At 32.5% G+C, this 16935-nt stretch overlaps 1 protein-coding gene and 1 non-coding gene across 2 annotated transcripts in view; one reads left to right on the top strand and one right to left on the bottom strand.

Moving 5' to 3' along the window:
• The window catches only part of LOC100168141 (heterogeneous nuclear ribonucleoprotein C-like 3), a 62152-nt gene that overhangs the window by 35296 nt on the left and 9921 nt on the right, over positions 1–16935 (bottom strand). Inside the window, exon 2 of the mRNA XM_008185042.3 lies at positions 2009–2087. Within this exon, the coding sequence (XP_008183264.1) occupies positions 2009–2087 (79 nt within the window). The remainder of the gene's footprint in view (positions 1–2008; positions 2088–16935) is intronic.
• Positions 15878–15942, top strand: Mir3022 (microRNA mir-3022). The gene has a single exon (NR_040186.1). It is a non-coding gene; the product is annotated as a microRNA mir-3022 (primary transcript).

Below are 16935 nucleotides of genomic sequence, written 5' to 3'. Positions count from 1 at the left end.
CCCCCAAAGTACCAACTAGATTCACTTTCCTTTCAGAAAAGGTACAACTTTTGAAAATCGAAGCATTTTTACTGGTCCAAAAGTTGTCGTCAGACACAAAAAAAAAAAAAAACATCATTGTAAAATCAATACATTCATCACTTCGTTCAGAATCTAAAAAAAAATTATGGAGCGTAAAATTCATAAAACGTGGACAAGAGCTTTAAGTCTACTTAAAAACTGTTACCATTTACAGAAATAGATACTTAATATTATTATGTAATATTCGGTATAGCTATATAGTTTGGACTGTTGGAAGTTAATAGTTTATAATTGTGTTTATTGTTTACTTTAAATATTGCAATGTATTGTGATATAATTTTACTATTTATATGCGTTTTAGATTCTGAGCCTTACCAAAGAATTCTAATAATGTGTTTTAGTTCAGAGTTAGTTTTGTCTGTTATTTTAATTCCGACTATTCCGAGTAAAAGAATAGAAAAGTGCTCAAATAAATTCCTAAGCATCTTTTTTTATTATTATTTTTACAAAGTTGATTCTTATATAATAGTTTTAATTTATAAAACTTATCATTTTGAAAATTTGGTGTTTATTTTTATTTTGATAATTTTAACTTAAAAACTCGAAAATATAATACAATAATTTTACTGATAATTAACTCATAAACATAATATTGTGTTATTTTAGCTATCCAAAATAATCAGAAAAACCAAAAATTGTAAGTTAACATTATGACGTGTGCAATGTATAGGTTGCACATATTCGATAAAGTCTTACCATTTTAAATATTGTAATGTAAGATCTTTAAGAATTGACATCTGCATTCTGCAGTGCACCTATGCATAAGCTAACAGCGAAGTATAATATTAACTATTAATGGGTATAGAGATTTCGAGAAATCATAGAAATCATTAATGATATATATTTACATTCTGTGTTTTTTCTCATTAAATGAGACGCGTCATTTTCTGTATTTCATAGAAAATATATTATTAAATAATCTAATTTTTCAAAATTTGGCTTTTACTGTATTTCTATTTTGGAGGCGCCCTCAATCCCCTGGCAATGCGCTGTTTTATGAATACAAATTCTACAATACTATGTCATTCCTATTTCCTAATTTATCATTAGGCTATTCGCAAATACCTACCACGTCATGATTCGAACAGCGCGCATTTGTTCCAAGTAGGTGTAACGACATCATACTATACTATATTGTGACACATATTTTGCCATAACCTATCTTTACGTAATATGTATTTTATTCCTTTTTCACCAAACACGCAAACATACATTTACGAATATGCGTACCTATACGTTATACACCTTGATAAAGTTTGCTCATCGTCAAAAGTCTTATACGAGCCCGTGTGCGCGCAACAAATGAAAAGAATGATTAAATTATATTATTACTATTATTATTGCATTGGGCTGGGTAGCGGGCGCGCTCCTGCGAAGATTGCTGTCGGTCTCCGATTTATAATGTGGATCACGGATCGCAGCGGTCCCAACGGACGGAACCCCAGCGTTTCGATACGTCGGATATCCGGTATAATATTTCGCCGGGTTTATTACGACGTCGCATTTGGCGCAGGTACTTATGTGTGTGTGTGTGTACGTAGGTCGATAAGCTATTATATCTAGGGTATAACTCCGCCGAGAACGAGGGTACTAATAAAATATCGTAGAAAAATTGGCCAACTTTTGTTATTGTTGTTCGGTGGGTACAACGCGGGTGAGGGGCGCACGCGAGAAATTTATATGGCCCGTGATTGGGTTAGGGAAACACTATTGTCGACGGAAACCACCTCGCGGTCTATATAATAATATATTGTGCGTAGGTTAGGTATATATAACGGTCGTAATAATAACATAATATATAAATATATAACGTCATGTTGACCGGCACCGCGTAGATTGACTGACGAGTAGGATACGGACGAAGACGAAAATATATAGAGGAATATAATAATAATAAAATGGACAAAAAACAAATTACTTTACTTACCAGTCGTTTCCGGTTTTCGATAAGTTTTGCCTTTTCCTACCGGTCTGATGCGGTTTCGGTTCGGCCACTAGGTTTACGTCTGAAAAAAAATCGTGAAACAGACACAAAAATATATATAAGTCTGTCTCCAAAACACGGTTTCGTGTGCAAAAGTCAAAAAGACTCGGTCGTTTAATGAGTATTGAGAAAAAAAAAATCGCAAAACAATAACAAAACAAATATATGTGCATATTTGGAATTTGAAACAGTGCGAGTAACAGGTACAAAATAAAAAATAAATACACTTCGTTGTTGCAGCATTTATTATTATATACGTGCGTATATTATAACAAAATAGCTTCTACATAATATAAAAAATCCAATTCATTTTTCTACACAACAGCTATATACGAGTATATTATGTATCTGTGTATAGAGTATAATTTGGATGGTAAAAAAATCGTTACCGACTTAACGCGTAGTAGATCAAAAACAATTAAAAAAATCTTACAGATATAGTGTACAATGGATAAGATTGCATTTTCACGTATAACTATATACTATGGCCTATCTATTTCGAATCTTTTTTTAATTCCTAATTTTAGTTATTTTATATACCAGAGGTGTCCAACTTCAGCCCGTGAAAGTATTAAATAAAAATTTAAAAAATAGAAAAAAGATTTGATTCTCATTTGTTTAATAATATATCGTGTCTATATAATATAATATAATATATCTATGTAAAATAAAATATAAATTTATATTTCATCTTTTCCTGTTGTTTATCGTTAATTACATACGTTGTTAATCAGACATTCAGACATGATAATGTGTCGCATTACCTACGTCGTTTATTAATAGAAATAACAATACCGTATTAATTATCGTTTTGCACGAACAATTTAATATTATTTATCGTCAATAAATATAAATTTGGTCATATTGATTACATTCTTAAACGAACAATTTTAAATGTTTAGCCTGCCAAGAATTAAAATAATAGTTTCATAATAATTGTAAACATAAGTAATTGTTTCATTTTGGATTGTAAAAAATGTACTTAGTAGGTACATAACATAATATTGTGATTTTATCAAACCTTTTGGTAAACTTTGAACTTGGTTTAAGTTTTAAGTTCGGAGTATATCTTACCAATAGATTAAAAATAGTGTGTGGGTATTTTGCTATACAATAAGCCAAGAAAGTGTGTGGTTCTTATCTATCTATCTTTTTGTAGTCGAAATCATAAGTGTGCGGTTTTGGGAGACAACTGGATATTCTTAACTTACTGTCTTAAATCAACATCAAGTTTCGAATCCGAAAAACGAAAGGTCGAAAGACTAACATTATAATATATTTTAATATAATATACACCTGTGACCTGCATATCGACTAAAAAGAGTTTTATGGAAATCTCAGCTACATTTTTTATTTTGAACCCATCGTTACAAAACATCTTTTAATTTATTATAGAAGAATTAAACGACGTCGATTCTTATAGACACATTTTATCGCCAAAAAATATTTTTTTATTTGCTATATACAATTGTTATTATTTTATACTTAAATAGAAGTATTCTTACACACAAGTACATGAATAATAATCCTAGCCAAAGATTAAAATTTCGTAAGGCTCTTTAGACGTTGGCACAAAATTAATAAAAAAAAACTTTAACATTAACTCTAAATGGACTGATGAATGGAGAATAAATAACCTTGACATAAATAACATCATTGACCAACTTATATGTAAAAAGTACCGGCCATTGGGGTTCCAACTACCTCAGAATAGGAATGGGTTAAACGTAGGGCGGGGAAAATGCTATATAAGTGGGGACTTATAAATAAAGCACAATGTGACTGCGGACACTAAGGCAGACACTCACATCGTAGAAGAATATCCAGTACGCAAAACGCAAGGTGGTATGAAACAACTCTATAACCATGCAGTAGCGGTAACAAATTGTTTAACTAATCTGGACATCATAATTTAAGTCAATTTAAATTCAATCTCGACTTCACCAATCAACCATGACATGTATTTATTTATGTGTCTAATTTTATCTAAATTTTATATTCTATCAATTTATATAATAATAATAATAATTATTATTATTATTTATTTCAACTTCTTCATAATAATATTTACATTTTTTTAATTATATCTTTTATTATAGTATATTGTTTAATAATATTCTTTGTTGTTAGTGTTGTATGTAAACCATACGATAAATAATAATAGTAATAATTGTATAATATTCGTCGTCTGAACTTTTTAACATTGCGTCGCTTTATAAAAAATATTATATACACGTGAAGCGTAAACACTGTGATATTATTGCATGTGGATACAACTATTATTAAATACTCCACTGCCTATACATAACAACCTTTACACTCGTAAAAATCACATTACTACGTGTGACAGACGTTGATGTTTTACCGGTCGTCGTTCCAAATGATAAAAGATAATTCAGAGAAAAAAAGATCTCCTATTAAATTAGTCTGGATGTCTGATGACGGCTCTGGCAGATTGTAGTAGGTATACGACCGAAATGACAAGGCGGGAAATCGTAAAAATTATTTAACGTTGTAATAAATTCTTGCCAGCTATGAGGTATTTAACGTTCTTATATTATAATGTATATACTATATAGCTATGTATATTTTATGAGCTGGTATTTATTGAAACAAAAGAATATTATACGCGATATATATTGTGATGCGGAAAAAACGAAGTGGGCATTGACAGAAAAAAATTCAAAGGTTGCTAGGGTTTTCATTATAAGCCTTCGGTATTAATGCGGGAAAAAAGGAAATTAAAATTAGGGAGTCGACATACAACTTTACGTCTCGTTCTGATAACGCTTTGAACCGCATGCGGACTCTAAACAGTATACGTAATTGTAAATTCAAGCGTCTGTTAAACCCATTTAAATACAAGTGCAACAAATCCCTTTTCACAGGGTCCTCCTGCAAGAGACAGGACAACATCAAAGTGTATTTTTATATTTTTAAATACCCTTGGAACCGTAATTAAAATGTACATGTTTTTCCATTAATATTCATTTTTATTTTAATTAAGTAAATAACCGAATAAAAAACTAACGACGGGACCGCGTTATACATAATATTGTTTTAACGATATACGACCGACTTTGAGAAACAACAGACGAGCACGTGATTTTTTTTTTATACATATTATAAAATTATTTAACCGTTTGACTCGACCCCGCAAAACGTAAAACGAAACAGTGTTTACTAATTGGCCACTCAATTGAACGTTTATATACTGAGGGTCATCATTATCTTTTCTTAAAAACAAAACATAAGCTGGATCGACAATTTATAATATCGTACATACCTCTACAATAATATATTAAGTGTTCCTTTTGAGCTTGTTATTTAACTGTACGAAACTGTTTCATAATATTATATTGTATGCAAAAAGTACATTTTTCTGGAATCCATTTTCTTATGATGTAATTGTAGGTACATTTTAACTGTTCGTGCAACTTTAAACGTTATATTATAATAAATAATATTATACTGTGTATTCAAATATTCTTATTTTTGAAGTGAGACTTTTTTACGGAGGGTAGGTACAACATCGAAAAATTAGTGACGAAATTATGCTCACGACGTGAAGATATTGTCAGTGGTATCAACCTTATACTCATAGACGGATCATTTTAGGTTGGCGGGGTTGGGTGGAGCGGTCACAGCCATCACCATAGCAGTGTTGTCATTTCTGACAACATGAAATATGTTTATTCGTATATTCATACAATATATTATTAAAACACAAAATTACCATAATAATTAGTTAATAATAAATTAATATATTATTATTTGATATATATTATATTTTTAATTATATATAATTGTTGTGTAATACTCGTCAATCCATTATCATACAATAATTGTTAAAACTCAGTAATCAAAAAACGCACAACCTGCACTCACGTGAGCCCCCTGAAACTAAGCCTGTGCTCCGTCTGTGAGTATAAGGTCTATGCTTAGAGCATAGGTATTCCATTTAATTATTGCTAAAAATAATTATATTATTAGTATTATTATCTATTTAGATATTTAATAATTGATGGGAAATAGTGATGAGCGTCGTTTTAATTTAATGTAAGTTATTTCAATTTATGTACAAGTATAATAACATATTATATAACAATAATAATATACATACATATTATACGTATATTATTACTAATTACTATTATTCTTAGTATTATTATTTATTTAGGTATTTGATAATTATGTAATAATCATGTACCTATATAATTATAATTATTCAGTAAAATCCTATCAGTTTATGCAAGTCCTTGCTGCGAGATTGTTCATTTTCAGAATAGCACCAGATATCATGATATTTCACTATAAGAACTACAAAGAAGTTTTACTTCATCCGCGCGTGCTTTCACGTTTATTATTTAAGTAATAATTATGGCAGTCTTATAACAATATGATTGGTTTTTTTTTTACTGACTCATGATTTAGCATAATAAAATGGTTTTTCCACCACATGAACATTTTAAGCACATTTGTACGTATAGTTGTTGCGGAACAAACATCATTAAAAAGGTATTTTTCAAGACCACCAAAACAACGATTCACCAAGCGAAATAAAAACATTCAACAATAGAAACACAACCACAATAGTCGATTTTATACAAATAATTATTTCTAACTATTTCTGACTTAATTTTCAACGTTGTGATACATGAAAACCGCACCAGACAGATTACAATGACAACGCAACGATGCGATGTAGTCTTGTCATAACGTTGGCTCAAGACCGCGTCCATCTAACGGAATCGTTCTCGACGGACATACCATCCGCCGAGAGATCCAAAATTCAGCTTTTTCAGGGCGACAAATTTATAAGTTTATAATACCCTCAGCGCGCCTGTTACGGCCACGCTTAGCACTCGATCGAGTCCCACGGATCAGACGCCACTTATATCGAGCCCGGCCCGATGTGCGATGGCTCGATCCCCCCCCTCCCCCCATTTTATATTATATAATTAATCAATTTGGAAAACATACCCGGACTGTGTACAGGGACCCGAACGACCCTCGGTTCGTCGGTCCTGTTCCACTTATGTAAATATAAATTAATTAATTCTTGGCATAGGAATAAAATCAACTATTTCATTTAATATAAACAAAATTGAGTTATTACCTCAAGAGACGGTGCATGTTCATAACTTTTACGAGCAAAATATTTTAGATATTTATTGTGATTTGTGACCAATATTCTCCATATTCTCAGTACCACCTGGTTCACGAAAATTCAATTTTACCAATAGCGTTCTATCAAATCGTTGTGATATTTAAAAGCTTCATTGCAGTTTCTTCCAATATATTATATATATATTGTTATTTTTCAATTTAACAATCAGAAGTATAATCGGATGTACGCCGAAAATGTATACATGCAGGCAGTGACCGGGAAATTCGGACAACCAGAAACAACGGAAATTGATGGAAAATGAAAAAAATTAACTGTACTGAGTACATACTACATTACTACATAATATAATACCTATTTGTGTGTTTTATATTTTTCGAGCTAACAGTATTTCGTGAACAAAACGTATATTTCTAACAAAAATAAACTTAAAATATAATACTATTATATCACTCGTAAAAGACTTTATCAAAATCTACTAAACGAAAATCCATCATTTTATTTCTAGAAAACTGATATTTCATAAATAGCATGTATACCGCGTTAAGCGTGTCATGGGTGAACTATGTGTTTATGGTGTTTTTTTTGAACATTTGAAGGAGTGATATGTAGTTTTATTTTTCAACGAAAATACTATTGATACAAATTAAAATAATCAATAAATAATAAAATATTAACAAAAATTTAGTAAACTTCAATGTTTGCGTTGTTATTGCACACACTCTGATTGCAAATATCCCGTGAAATTCTGAATCTATAAAACATTTCGTTGGCGGACATTAACACACGCATTATAGGTACGATATTTATCGCATATATACCTATACGTGATTTATGACTTATAAGAATATATTGCGAATGTCGTTTGACACACATGATTTGTTGCATCATGTCACCCCCTGCCCGTTTGCGATTCGCAGGTCTTGGATTAAGTGCAGTACATTAGTTTTCAATAAACACGCGTGTATCGGTCATATTATTTTGACCTTTCGGTGGTGTACATCATTTTACTTTTAACCGGCTGCAAAGGCTCCTCGGTCTCGTTTAAGCAGGTGGTGTCACCATGACAGACAGAGGAGATCGGAACAAATATAAAAATCTGGACGATAAAAGGACAAACAAGGAACCCGTTTCCCCCTCATTTCTTCTTCTGGCTTTTCCTTATTTTTTTTCGACTTTTCTCGTTCTCGCTATTTGTAGATTGACGTTTTTGTTTCTTAATGATTTTACCTGAAGGCATTAAACGAGATGTCAGTGCCAGAGCTCACTATATATATATATATATATATACTACTCGGGAAAAACATCCGAGAAATTGTATTTCGTTTGTTTTGTCCGGCTGTTCAATTAAAAACATCCATGATGCGCCTTTTATGTATACACTGCTTCGCATACCACTGCGGAACTGACTGCCGTAATTTACTCTGCGAATTCAACTGCTGTTTAATAAAATTATTTTTCTGTGATATTGGGGGGAGGGATGCGGCTGAAGGGCTGAAAATTATTGTGACTTTTGCAGGAGGCTATCGTGTAAAGGACTCATTATCAGCAGAAAGCGAGTGGTTTCGTTACAACACTTTAATGGGTTTTAAAAAGATTACTATAGGTACTCGAGTTTTAATTTGTGTGTGTCATAATATTTTTTTAAACATTTTGTTTGCACTTTTATTTATCATTGTATGAAAATACTATTATATTATTTATAGCTACCTATATATTTGTCATAGGTATTTTTTCTATAATAATCCAAACATTTTAACAGCGAACGAAACGACGCTATAATACAATTATTATTACCTATATAAGTTAACTAAATTATTATAGTGTGGGTTTAATTGTTTTACCATCTGCTAGTAATATATTGAGGTGGTTTTCGATCGGTACTTTCGAACGTTACCGCATAATATCATAATAATAATTATCATAATACTCTATCCCAAAAGAGAATAATCAGTCGGCTAGCCGTTTTTCGTCAGTGCCGTGCATCACCCACCAACTTTCCCGTGTTTACGTGATCACGTGATTCTCAACACACCAATCAAATCATTCGTGATGCGCGAAAAGTGATTATTCTCTTTTGGGACAGAGTATAATTATTAGTGGAAACAAAAATCGAGGTCAAGATTACTATGTATAATATTTATGTCTGCACAGTGCACATATCATATAAATTCGACCATTTTGTTGTATAGATTTTATATTATATTAAACGTATGAGTTTGGGAACGGTGATCGTGTAATTCAGCAGTTCTCAAACTTTTTTTTTTTGCTTACCACTTAAGTATATTATCAATCAGTTGCGTACCACTGATGATTAAAAATAGAACAATAAAAACTTTACATAGTTAAATTTATTAGTGTTTAAAAATTAAGATATGAATTAAATAACAAATTTTCAATGAGAACCATGGATTTGTAGATTTGATATTAGCGATAAAATATCTGGTTCAGTGTTCCCTACTTAATTTTAAGCGTAAATTTGGTTCTAGATTTAGTTTGTTTCGAAACTTGTTTTTTACTCCGATCATTGAGGAGAATTTAGTTTCGCAAAGATAAGTGGTTGTGAATGGTAATAAAAAGAACAATGCTTTTTTAGACAGCAACGGATATTCGTTTTTTGCTATATTTAGCCACTTATCCATGTTTTTACTTTTTTAGTACTGATATAAAATAATTAGATATATTATAAAATAACCAGAATTTATATACGTACATACGCGATAAATATCAATAATTATATACGATATCTTATTTATTGACGTATTTCCTGTGAAATCTAACCTTTATTATCTGAGTATTAAAAAAAACACATGACGTTGTAAAATCATCGCTACGCCAAGAATCTAATATTAATTATTTTTAATTTTCCGTCCTACCACCATGCGGCCTTCCACGTACCACCATGCGGCCTTCCACGTACCACCATGTAGTCTTTCGAGTACCACTAGTGGTACGCGTACCACAGTTTGAGAACCGAACTTATATATTGTCAATTACACTGTAATTGACAATATATAAGTGGGTAGTTCGAACTCGGAACGCCATTCGGCTAAAGGATTATTTGCCGTACGTGCAGTAGTTTGGGGACGGTTTTCCCATCCTACATCTGTGGTGAAGAGATGACGGTCATCGTATATAACAGAGGGTGTCCCGCACACCGCGTCAGTTTTCCGCGAACAGTCGTCGGCGCGTTGGCTCGCAAGTGCAAAGGCTGACCTTCGTATCGCGCTCGTATAATATTATGTGTATATGTATAAAAAAATATAATGTATACGTATAATATATGACACAAAAATACCGAGTGCAGCTCTCTAAATCCATGACATGTATTATTCTCTGAACGTGACTTTATATTTATTCGTATTAATACCAACGCGTAGAACGGTATTATATTATTATTATTATTGTAAAACCGTTGTCAACACCCATCGCCGTCTGCTGTAATAAAACCCTTTTTTTTCATTTTTAATGCGTAACACGCGACACTCGACGACGTGTTAAATAGAATGTACGACATTTCATATTATTTTTATCACAACACGATGGGGGATTCGCCAAAATGAATATCATCGTGATTTTTTTCTACGTGTTTCACTCAGCGAAGGGGCAGGATATATCGGCTTTGGTTTTGGGTGATTAACGATATATTTTATCTTCTATCTGCCTATTGCCTAATTTCTGTTTTTTTTTTTTTTTATCAATCAATTAGCTATCCAAATAATGATTATAATATTCAAAATAACTAGAATACTGTGAACCAATACACATAACTCATAAATATATTTAGTATAAAAATCATTCAGCGTAGACGGACAAAATATTGTACAATTCAAAAAACATACTCGTATTATTGTACTGTTTAGTGGTAAATAACTGGAGTAGATTAATACGATAATAATAACGAAAATAATAATACAATAGTATATCAATTTGTGACCATAATCTATGTGCAATATAATATCACGATAATGCGTATAATACTCGTCACACGATACGTCATATTACCCGAAACATGGAAATGCACTTGCAGTTGCATACTGCAACTATAATATTATGTGCATCATTAAATTAGTATACGTAAAATAATTATGCATAATATTATTAAGATGTTTGCAATTTTGCATAAATTAACCCATTACAAACCTAGTTATTAATATCGTTTCAGCGACGTCGGTGGTTCACGAAATATTATATTGATAATCGCCGTATAATATTCATGATCGTTACGATGACATCGACTTGAATGGTGAGTTGTGCTGTAGGAGGGGACCGTGCCGAGGTGAAATTAGTAGGGGTGGTAGGAAAAACATAATATATATATATATTGTGTGTATAGAGTATGCGATTCAAAAGTTTTCGGGTAGACGTCGATCAACTACAAAAGTTTCCACCGGACCAGCGTGCACGCGACCGCGGCGTGGGGAACGACGACGAAGAAGATCCGCGGCGGCTTTTAGACCGTATTTGCCGCGACGACTCGCGACTGCAGCGGTCCGCACTCGTCCACCGCCATCCCCCATACATCCATAACATTCGCCCCCCACCCTTCGCCATTCTCCACCATTACGTCGACATTATTCAAAGTCGTAAACCGCCGGGTGCCGCGGAAACCATTAATGAATAAAGTGTCATAACTCGAGTTTGGCCCGCCGCCCGTGATAAATAGACCGACCATCCGACCGGTGCGATATTCTTCGTAGTCGCTCGTCGAGGTTGAATACCGTTTTACTTGTCACCGACAGATATAAACGTCGTCGTCGTTGCCGTATACGTATTGCGAGAAGTCGTCTTTTCATTTTCTCTCTAATTTTTTTCTTCTCCTCTCCCTCTTCCTCGCCTTCTCTCACTCACACTACCTCATCATCACCCATTGCCTCTTACTTGCACTCTCGCCACAAGGCTTCTGAGCTCCCCTCTTTCCCGTACACGCAACCAATTTTTTGTCCAGCAAAACCGCGCTCCGCATATAGGTGATACATTGGTTGAGTATATTTTTGTATCTTATATATTATTATAATATGCCAGATGATCCTGCACGGCGTTGCCAATTCCAATTAATTAACGACAGTGGATCTACTTCGTCTTAAATATAAGCACAGTAGTTTGGGTGATTTTGATAAAATATAAAAAGGTACTGGTCTAAAACCATATTATCCAATTATAACTTTCTGCAACCATTACAAATATTCGTTTTTCGTAAACTAACAAATCTCTGAGTGAGATACTGTTCAAAATGGGAATTTAAAAAAATCCTTTCTTGTTGCATCCCTATAATATGGAAGTATGGAGATATAGTGGACATTTAAAATATTTATCTATAATACAAATGATGTATACAAATTTAATAGTCAGGACAGACAGAGATATATACGCAAAGGTACATTAAGCGTGACCAATAAGCAATAAATTATAAATTGGTGTATAAATGCATAACATAGTTTGCAGATTATAATATTATGTAATATTTAAACCAATTCTGTCAGCTCATCATTTGTGTACGAATTCTATACATACACTAAACATTTGTCTGCATAATTTATATATACATATTATGTATGTTTGAGGAATGAGGGACACTGGGATTGTTTACGTCTAAAATATAATAAAAATATTATTTTAATCATGTTATATTTTATTTACTATCATTATTATTCCACCGCGACTAGTCCATCTGCCTTTAATGGGTATATATATACCCATATATATTTATATTTTAATATAAAGGGTGGTGCTGAAAGTCCTGACCAAAACTTTGGCATACCGTTCTGTATGCGATTTATTGCAGAAAACCTCTTGGTCGTTTTTTGTTTGTTTTTCTTTTCATCGTATTTCAATTAGAAACTTTCTATTCAGTAGCCCCGACCATAATATATATATATAGGTATATATTAATTTTTTTTGTCCACACGTAATTTTAAATAAATTATGTCTTAAAGTTGTACAGGATGAAGCTTCTAATTAATAGAAAAAACAACAATATAGTAAGTGAGAGAGGTCCCTTGCTCGTTTTTATTCGTCCTGAAACTTCGTTAAAACTTGAAGACGAAAAGGAATTTATTTTTGAGAAATACAATACCTACTACTATTCTGACACGTAGTTCTTATAAATGCATTTTTTTTTTGTAGCAACTATCGTAGATCTGTAACGGTGTTTTGTACACCGTAGTATCAATGAATTGGTTTTTGAACGAAAAATTCTTACTCGTAGTCGATATTCCCATAGATATTATAATATTATAATAGGGTGTAAACATACATGTTTAGATATGAATCGAAAATATGAGTTGCGTTTGAGGGGAAGTAAAAAAAAATCTCTGTCCTCGCTACTGTAATAATATTGCATTTAGACTCCTAAATGCTATTATATGGTGTAAATACTTTTTTGGAAAACCTTTAACCTATTATGTGTCTCGATCTCGAACTAACGCTTCACTATCACACCGTTGTCGTCACAGTGCAGCGTATATTATAATATATGATAATTTTATTATTATTATAAGTCCTATGTTTTATAATATATACACATTAAATATAATATAAATATTATTATAAACATACGCGATACGAACTCGCGGTAGTTACCAGCGCCCCCGAGCATCGTGCCATTAATAACGACGAGCGGTTGTCAGTTACACGCCGGTAATTATAGTACGGTTGTTATACCGCGGTAGTCTGGTTGACGGGCGGGCGTACACAGCGTTTTCGTGCCGACGACGTGCCCGAACAGCCTCGCGCGCCAAGTCGTCGTAGTCATCGTCGTATAGTCGCTGGTTGAAGTATAATATCATATACCATAACAGCGATACGGATATATACGCGTATATTATATGTTATAGAGCTTGTATATTATGTCCCTTAAATGGGTTTATATTATGTTTACTGTGTATGATTAGTGTGAGTAGGCAGGACTATACAGTACTATTTTACTCGTATGTATGACACCCGCAGTGTATTAATTGGGTTCACTGCATAAATAATTCGCTAGACGATTTCGTCGGGGTTCCGAGCACAAATTGAGTGACAATATTATAATCTGTTTTAGTGAAAACTCGTATAGGTAGGGATTTTTAAATTACTAACCTCGCGTGATATCATGTGCGCCCGGAACCAGAGGATTTTTCAAAAGTTAGATTGCAATTTTATTTCAAACAGAGATAAAAATTCAATTTAATTATAACTTCAGCAGTTCAGTATTATACACTATATTTTAAGAAGTGCGTTGTTTTTATAAGTGCGGCATGATCCTCTCCACCACCACCAATGGGGTTGAACGCACAGGGTTTGGTACTGTATATTGCCGTGTTCTTCAGCAGCTGCATAGTATAATATGCTCGACGAGCGTTAGTCCAGACCATATTATATTAAATAATATAATTATATTATATGTGTATACTTCCCCATCACGCGTCAACAGACATATTTCATATCGCGGATGTAGTTAAACCTTTAAACATAAAAAAAAAACTCTAGCATACCTACGTCAAATTATTATACCCTCGCGGTAATAAACTCACCCTCGTCGTTCAAAATTCTCTGACCACCGAAGTCGGCTGGTTTTTCATACTACCCGTGCCTGAAAAGTCCGTGGACCGTAATAATAGTATGCTATATATTATAATATGTAATCATAAGGCTGGTGGTACTTCAAATTTCAATACCGGTATCAGGTATTTATTTGCTACCGGTATCGATGGTATTTTGCAGCTGAATCTAGAACAGTCTTACCAAGTCAGTACAATTTAATATTTTTTTTAATAATTATGCCTATACACAAAATTATAATTAAAATTATAATGGTCACAAAATATTATTTTGATACATTGATGAGATGGCGGGGATCTTTTACAGAAATTAAAATGGAAATTGATTAGAAAAGGTTCTAGTTTTAGAACAAACTGTTCTAGATAAGAAGTTTCTAGCCTTTTTACAATCGTACTCCAGTGCGTATACAGTTTACAAAGTAGGACTACGGACCATTTACAGTAATTTATTTATATATACAACCTAATGAATACTAGTATCGTCCATTGGTCGAAATTTTACCATAAAAACCGTTTTAGTTATAAAACCAACACTCTTTAAATTATTAAATTTTCTTAAACAGTACACACAGTTTGCGGGTATCGGCGTTTGTGAGATTCTCTTCCTTTTATTCGTGCGATCAATTTATTATGTGGGAAATATTATAACATGTATTTTGTATTTTAGGTTTCGAGAATATAAGCTACAAACATAATATGAACAAAAGAGTGCTTGTGTATTAATATATTATAGATAAATAATAAACTCATTATATTTATTTTAATTCACATTAGGGGGCTGCAGCAGATGAAAAAAAGTGACTTTTAGACCAATAAGCTAGACAAAACTGGAAGAATTTGGTTTGACAGATTTTAATTCTGAAAACGGTTCATGATTGATCAACAAGTTACTAGGGAATGATCGAAGCGATTTTGAATATTTTTTTTTCAGCTGTGATATCCAAGAATAAAAATATCGAAAAAATATGATATTTTTGTATTTATATTATTCGTTATGACACTAACAATAATTAGAATATTCAAAATCACCTCGATCATTCCCTAGTAAACTTGTTGATCAATTATAATCCGTTTTCAAAATTAAAATCTGTCAAACCAAATTCTTCTAATTAATATATACACGGGGCAATAGCGATGATAACCTCTCGTTATATCTGACGTCGGGGAATGGTATATATACCAGAACTCCAGCGTAGATACTCGATGCGCTATCAACCTCGTGTATCATTATGAGAGTTAACTTGGCGATTCAAACCGTAGTAAAGACTGTCGTGAAAAGATGCAACTACGCGAATGACCAACAACTGGAAAGGAAGACAAGTTTATTTTGACATATTTTCAATCAAGGGACACTACACCGGACAACCTAGTCTCGGAATAAATAAAAACATGTCCTTTTTAGGACAGTCACATATAATAAAACAAGTCTCCCCTCGTGCGCCTGTTTAGACGCTACTTATTTAAGTGGGCCTAACTCATTGTAGTGGAGTAATTATCATGTACCTAGTCCTTTACAATGTAATAAAATTCACGGAATATATGGTGTTGGTATATCAAGATGGCTGTGATCGCAAAATGACTCTATTCCCGTATTGTATATTTGTATGTAACACAGAATAAATCTTGTTGAAATAAAACAAACACAAAGCGTGTACCGTATCAAATGTATTTAAACTTGAATTATGAATATGATCTATTTTTACTCTTTTCGTTAGTAAATTTCTAAATAATAAAAAATAAAATTGTCAAAGCATAGATAATTTAGTGATAAATTCAAATCTGCTTTCAAAATTAATATCAGAACATTATTTTGAGCGTAGTGATTGAAGTCGTGAGCTATGTTTTCGACTGAAAATGATTCACACTCCACCAGTCCCTTAAAATGAAATTGATTGTAGTTTAAATTATAAACATAACAATTACTTGAGATATACTCTAACTAACAAATTTAGAATAGTTATTTTATTTTGTTTTACATCAATTAAAAATTTAAAATCTAAATTGTGTTTACAAAAAAAAGTATATTTATATTATATAAAGGGCCTTCTAGTATACTGAGGGCCTCTAAAATTATGATTTTCCCGCGCTTTTTTTTTCTCCCAGTCCGCTACTGTTCTGGGCACAAACACGTCGAAAATATCGTCTTCCACTACCAACTTATACTTAAAAATTCATAAAATTAGAATTAGAATATATGCACA

This window comes from Acyrthosiphon pisum, chromosome A2 (assembly GCF_005508785.2).
Source record: "Acyrthosiphon pisum isolate AL4f chromosome A2, pea_aphid_22Mar2018_4r6ur, whole genome shotgun sequence".
Taxonomy (NCBI): Eukaryota; Metazoa; Arthropoda; class Insecta; order Hemiptera; family Aphididae; genus Acyrthosiphon; species Acyrthosiphon pisum.
The sequence above is the reverse complement of the archived record's forward strand: the minus strand, read 5'-3'. Positions and strand labels throughout refer to the sequence as shown.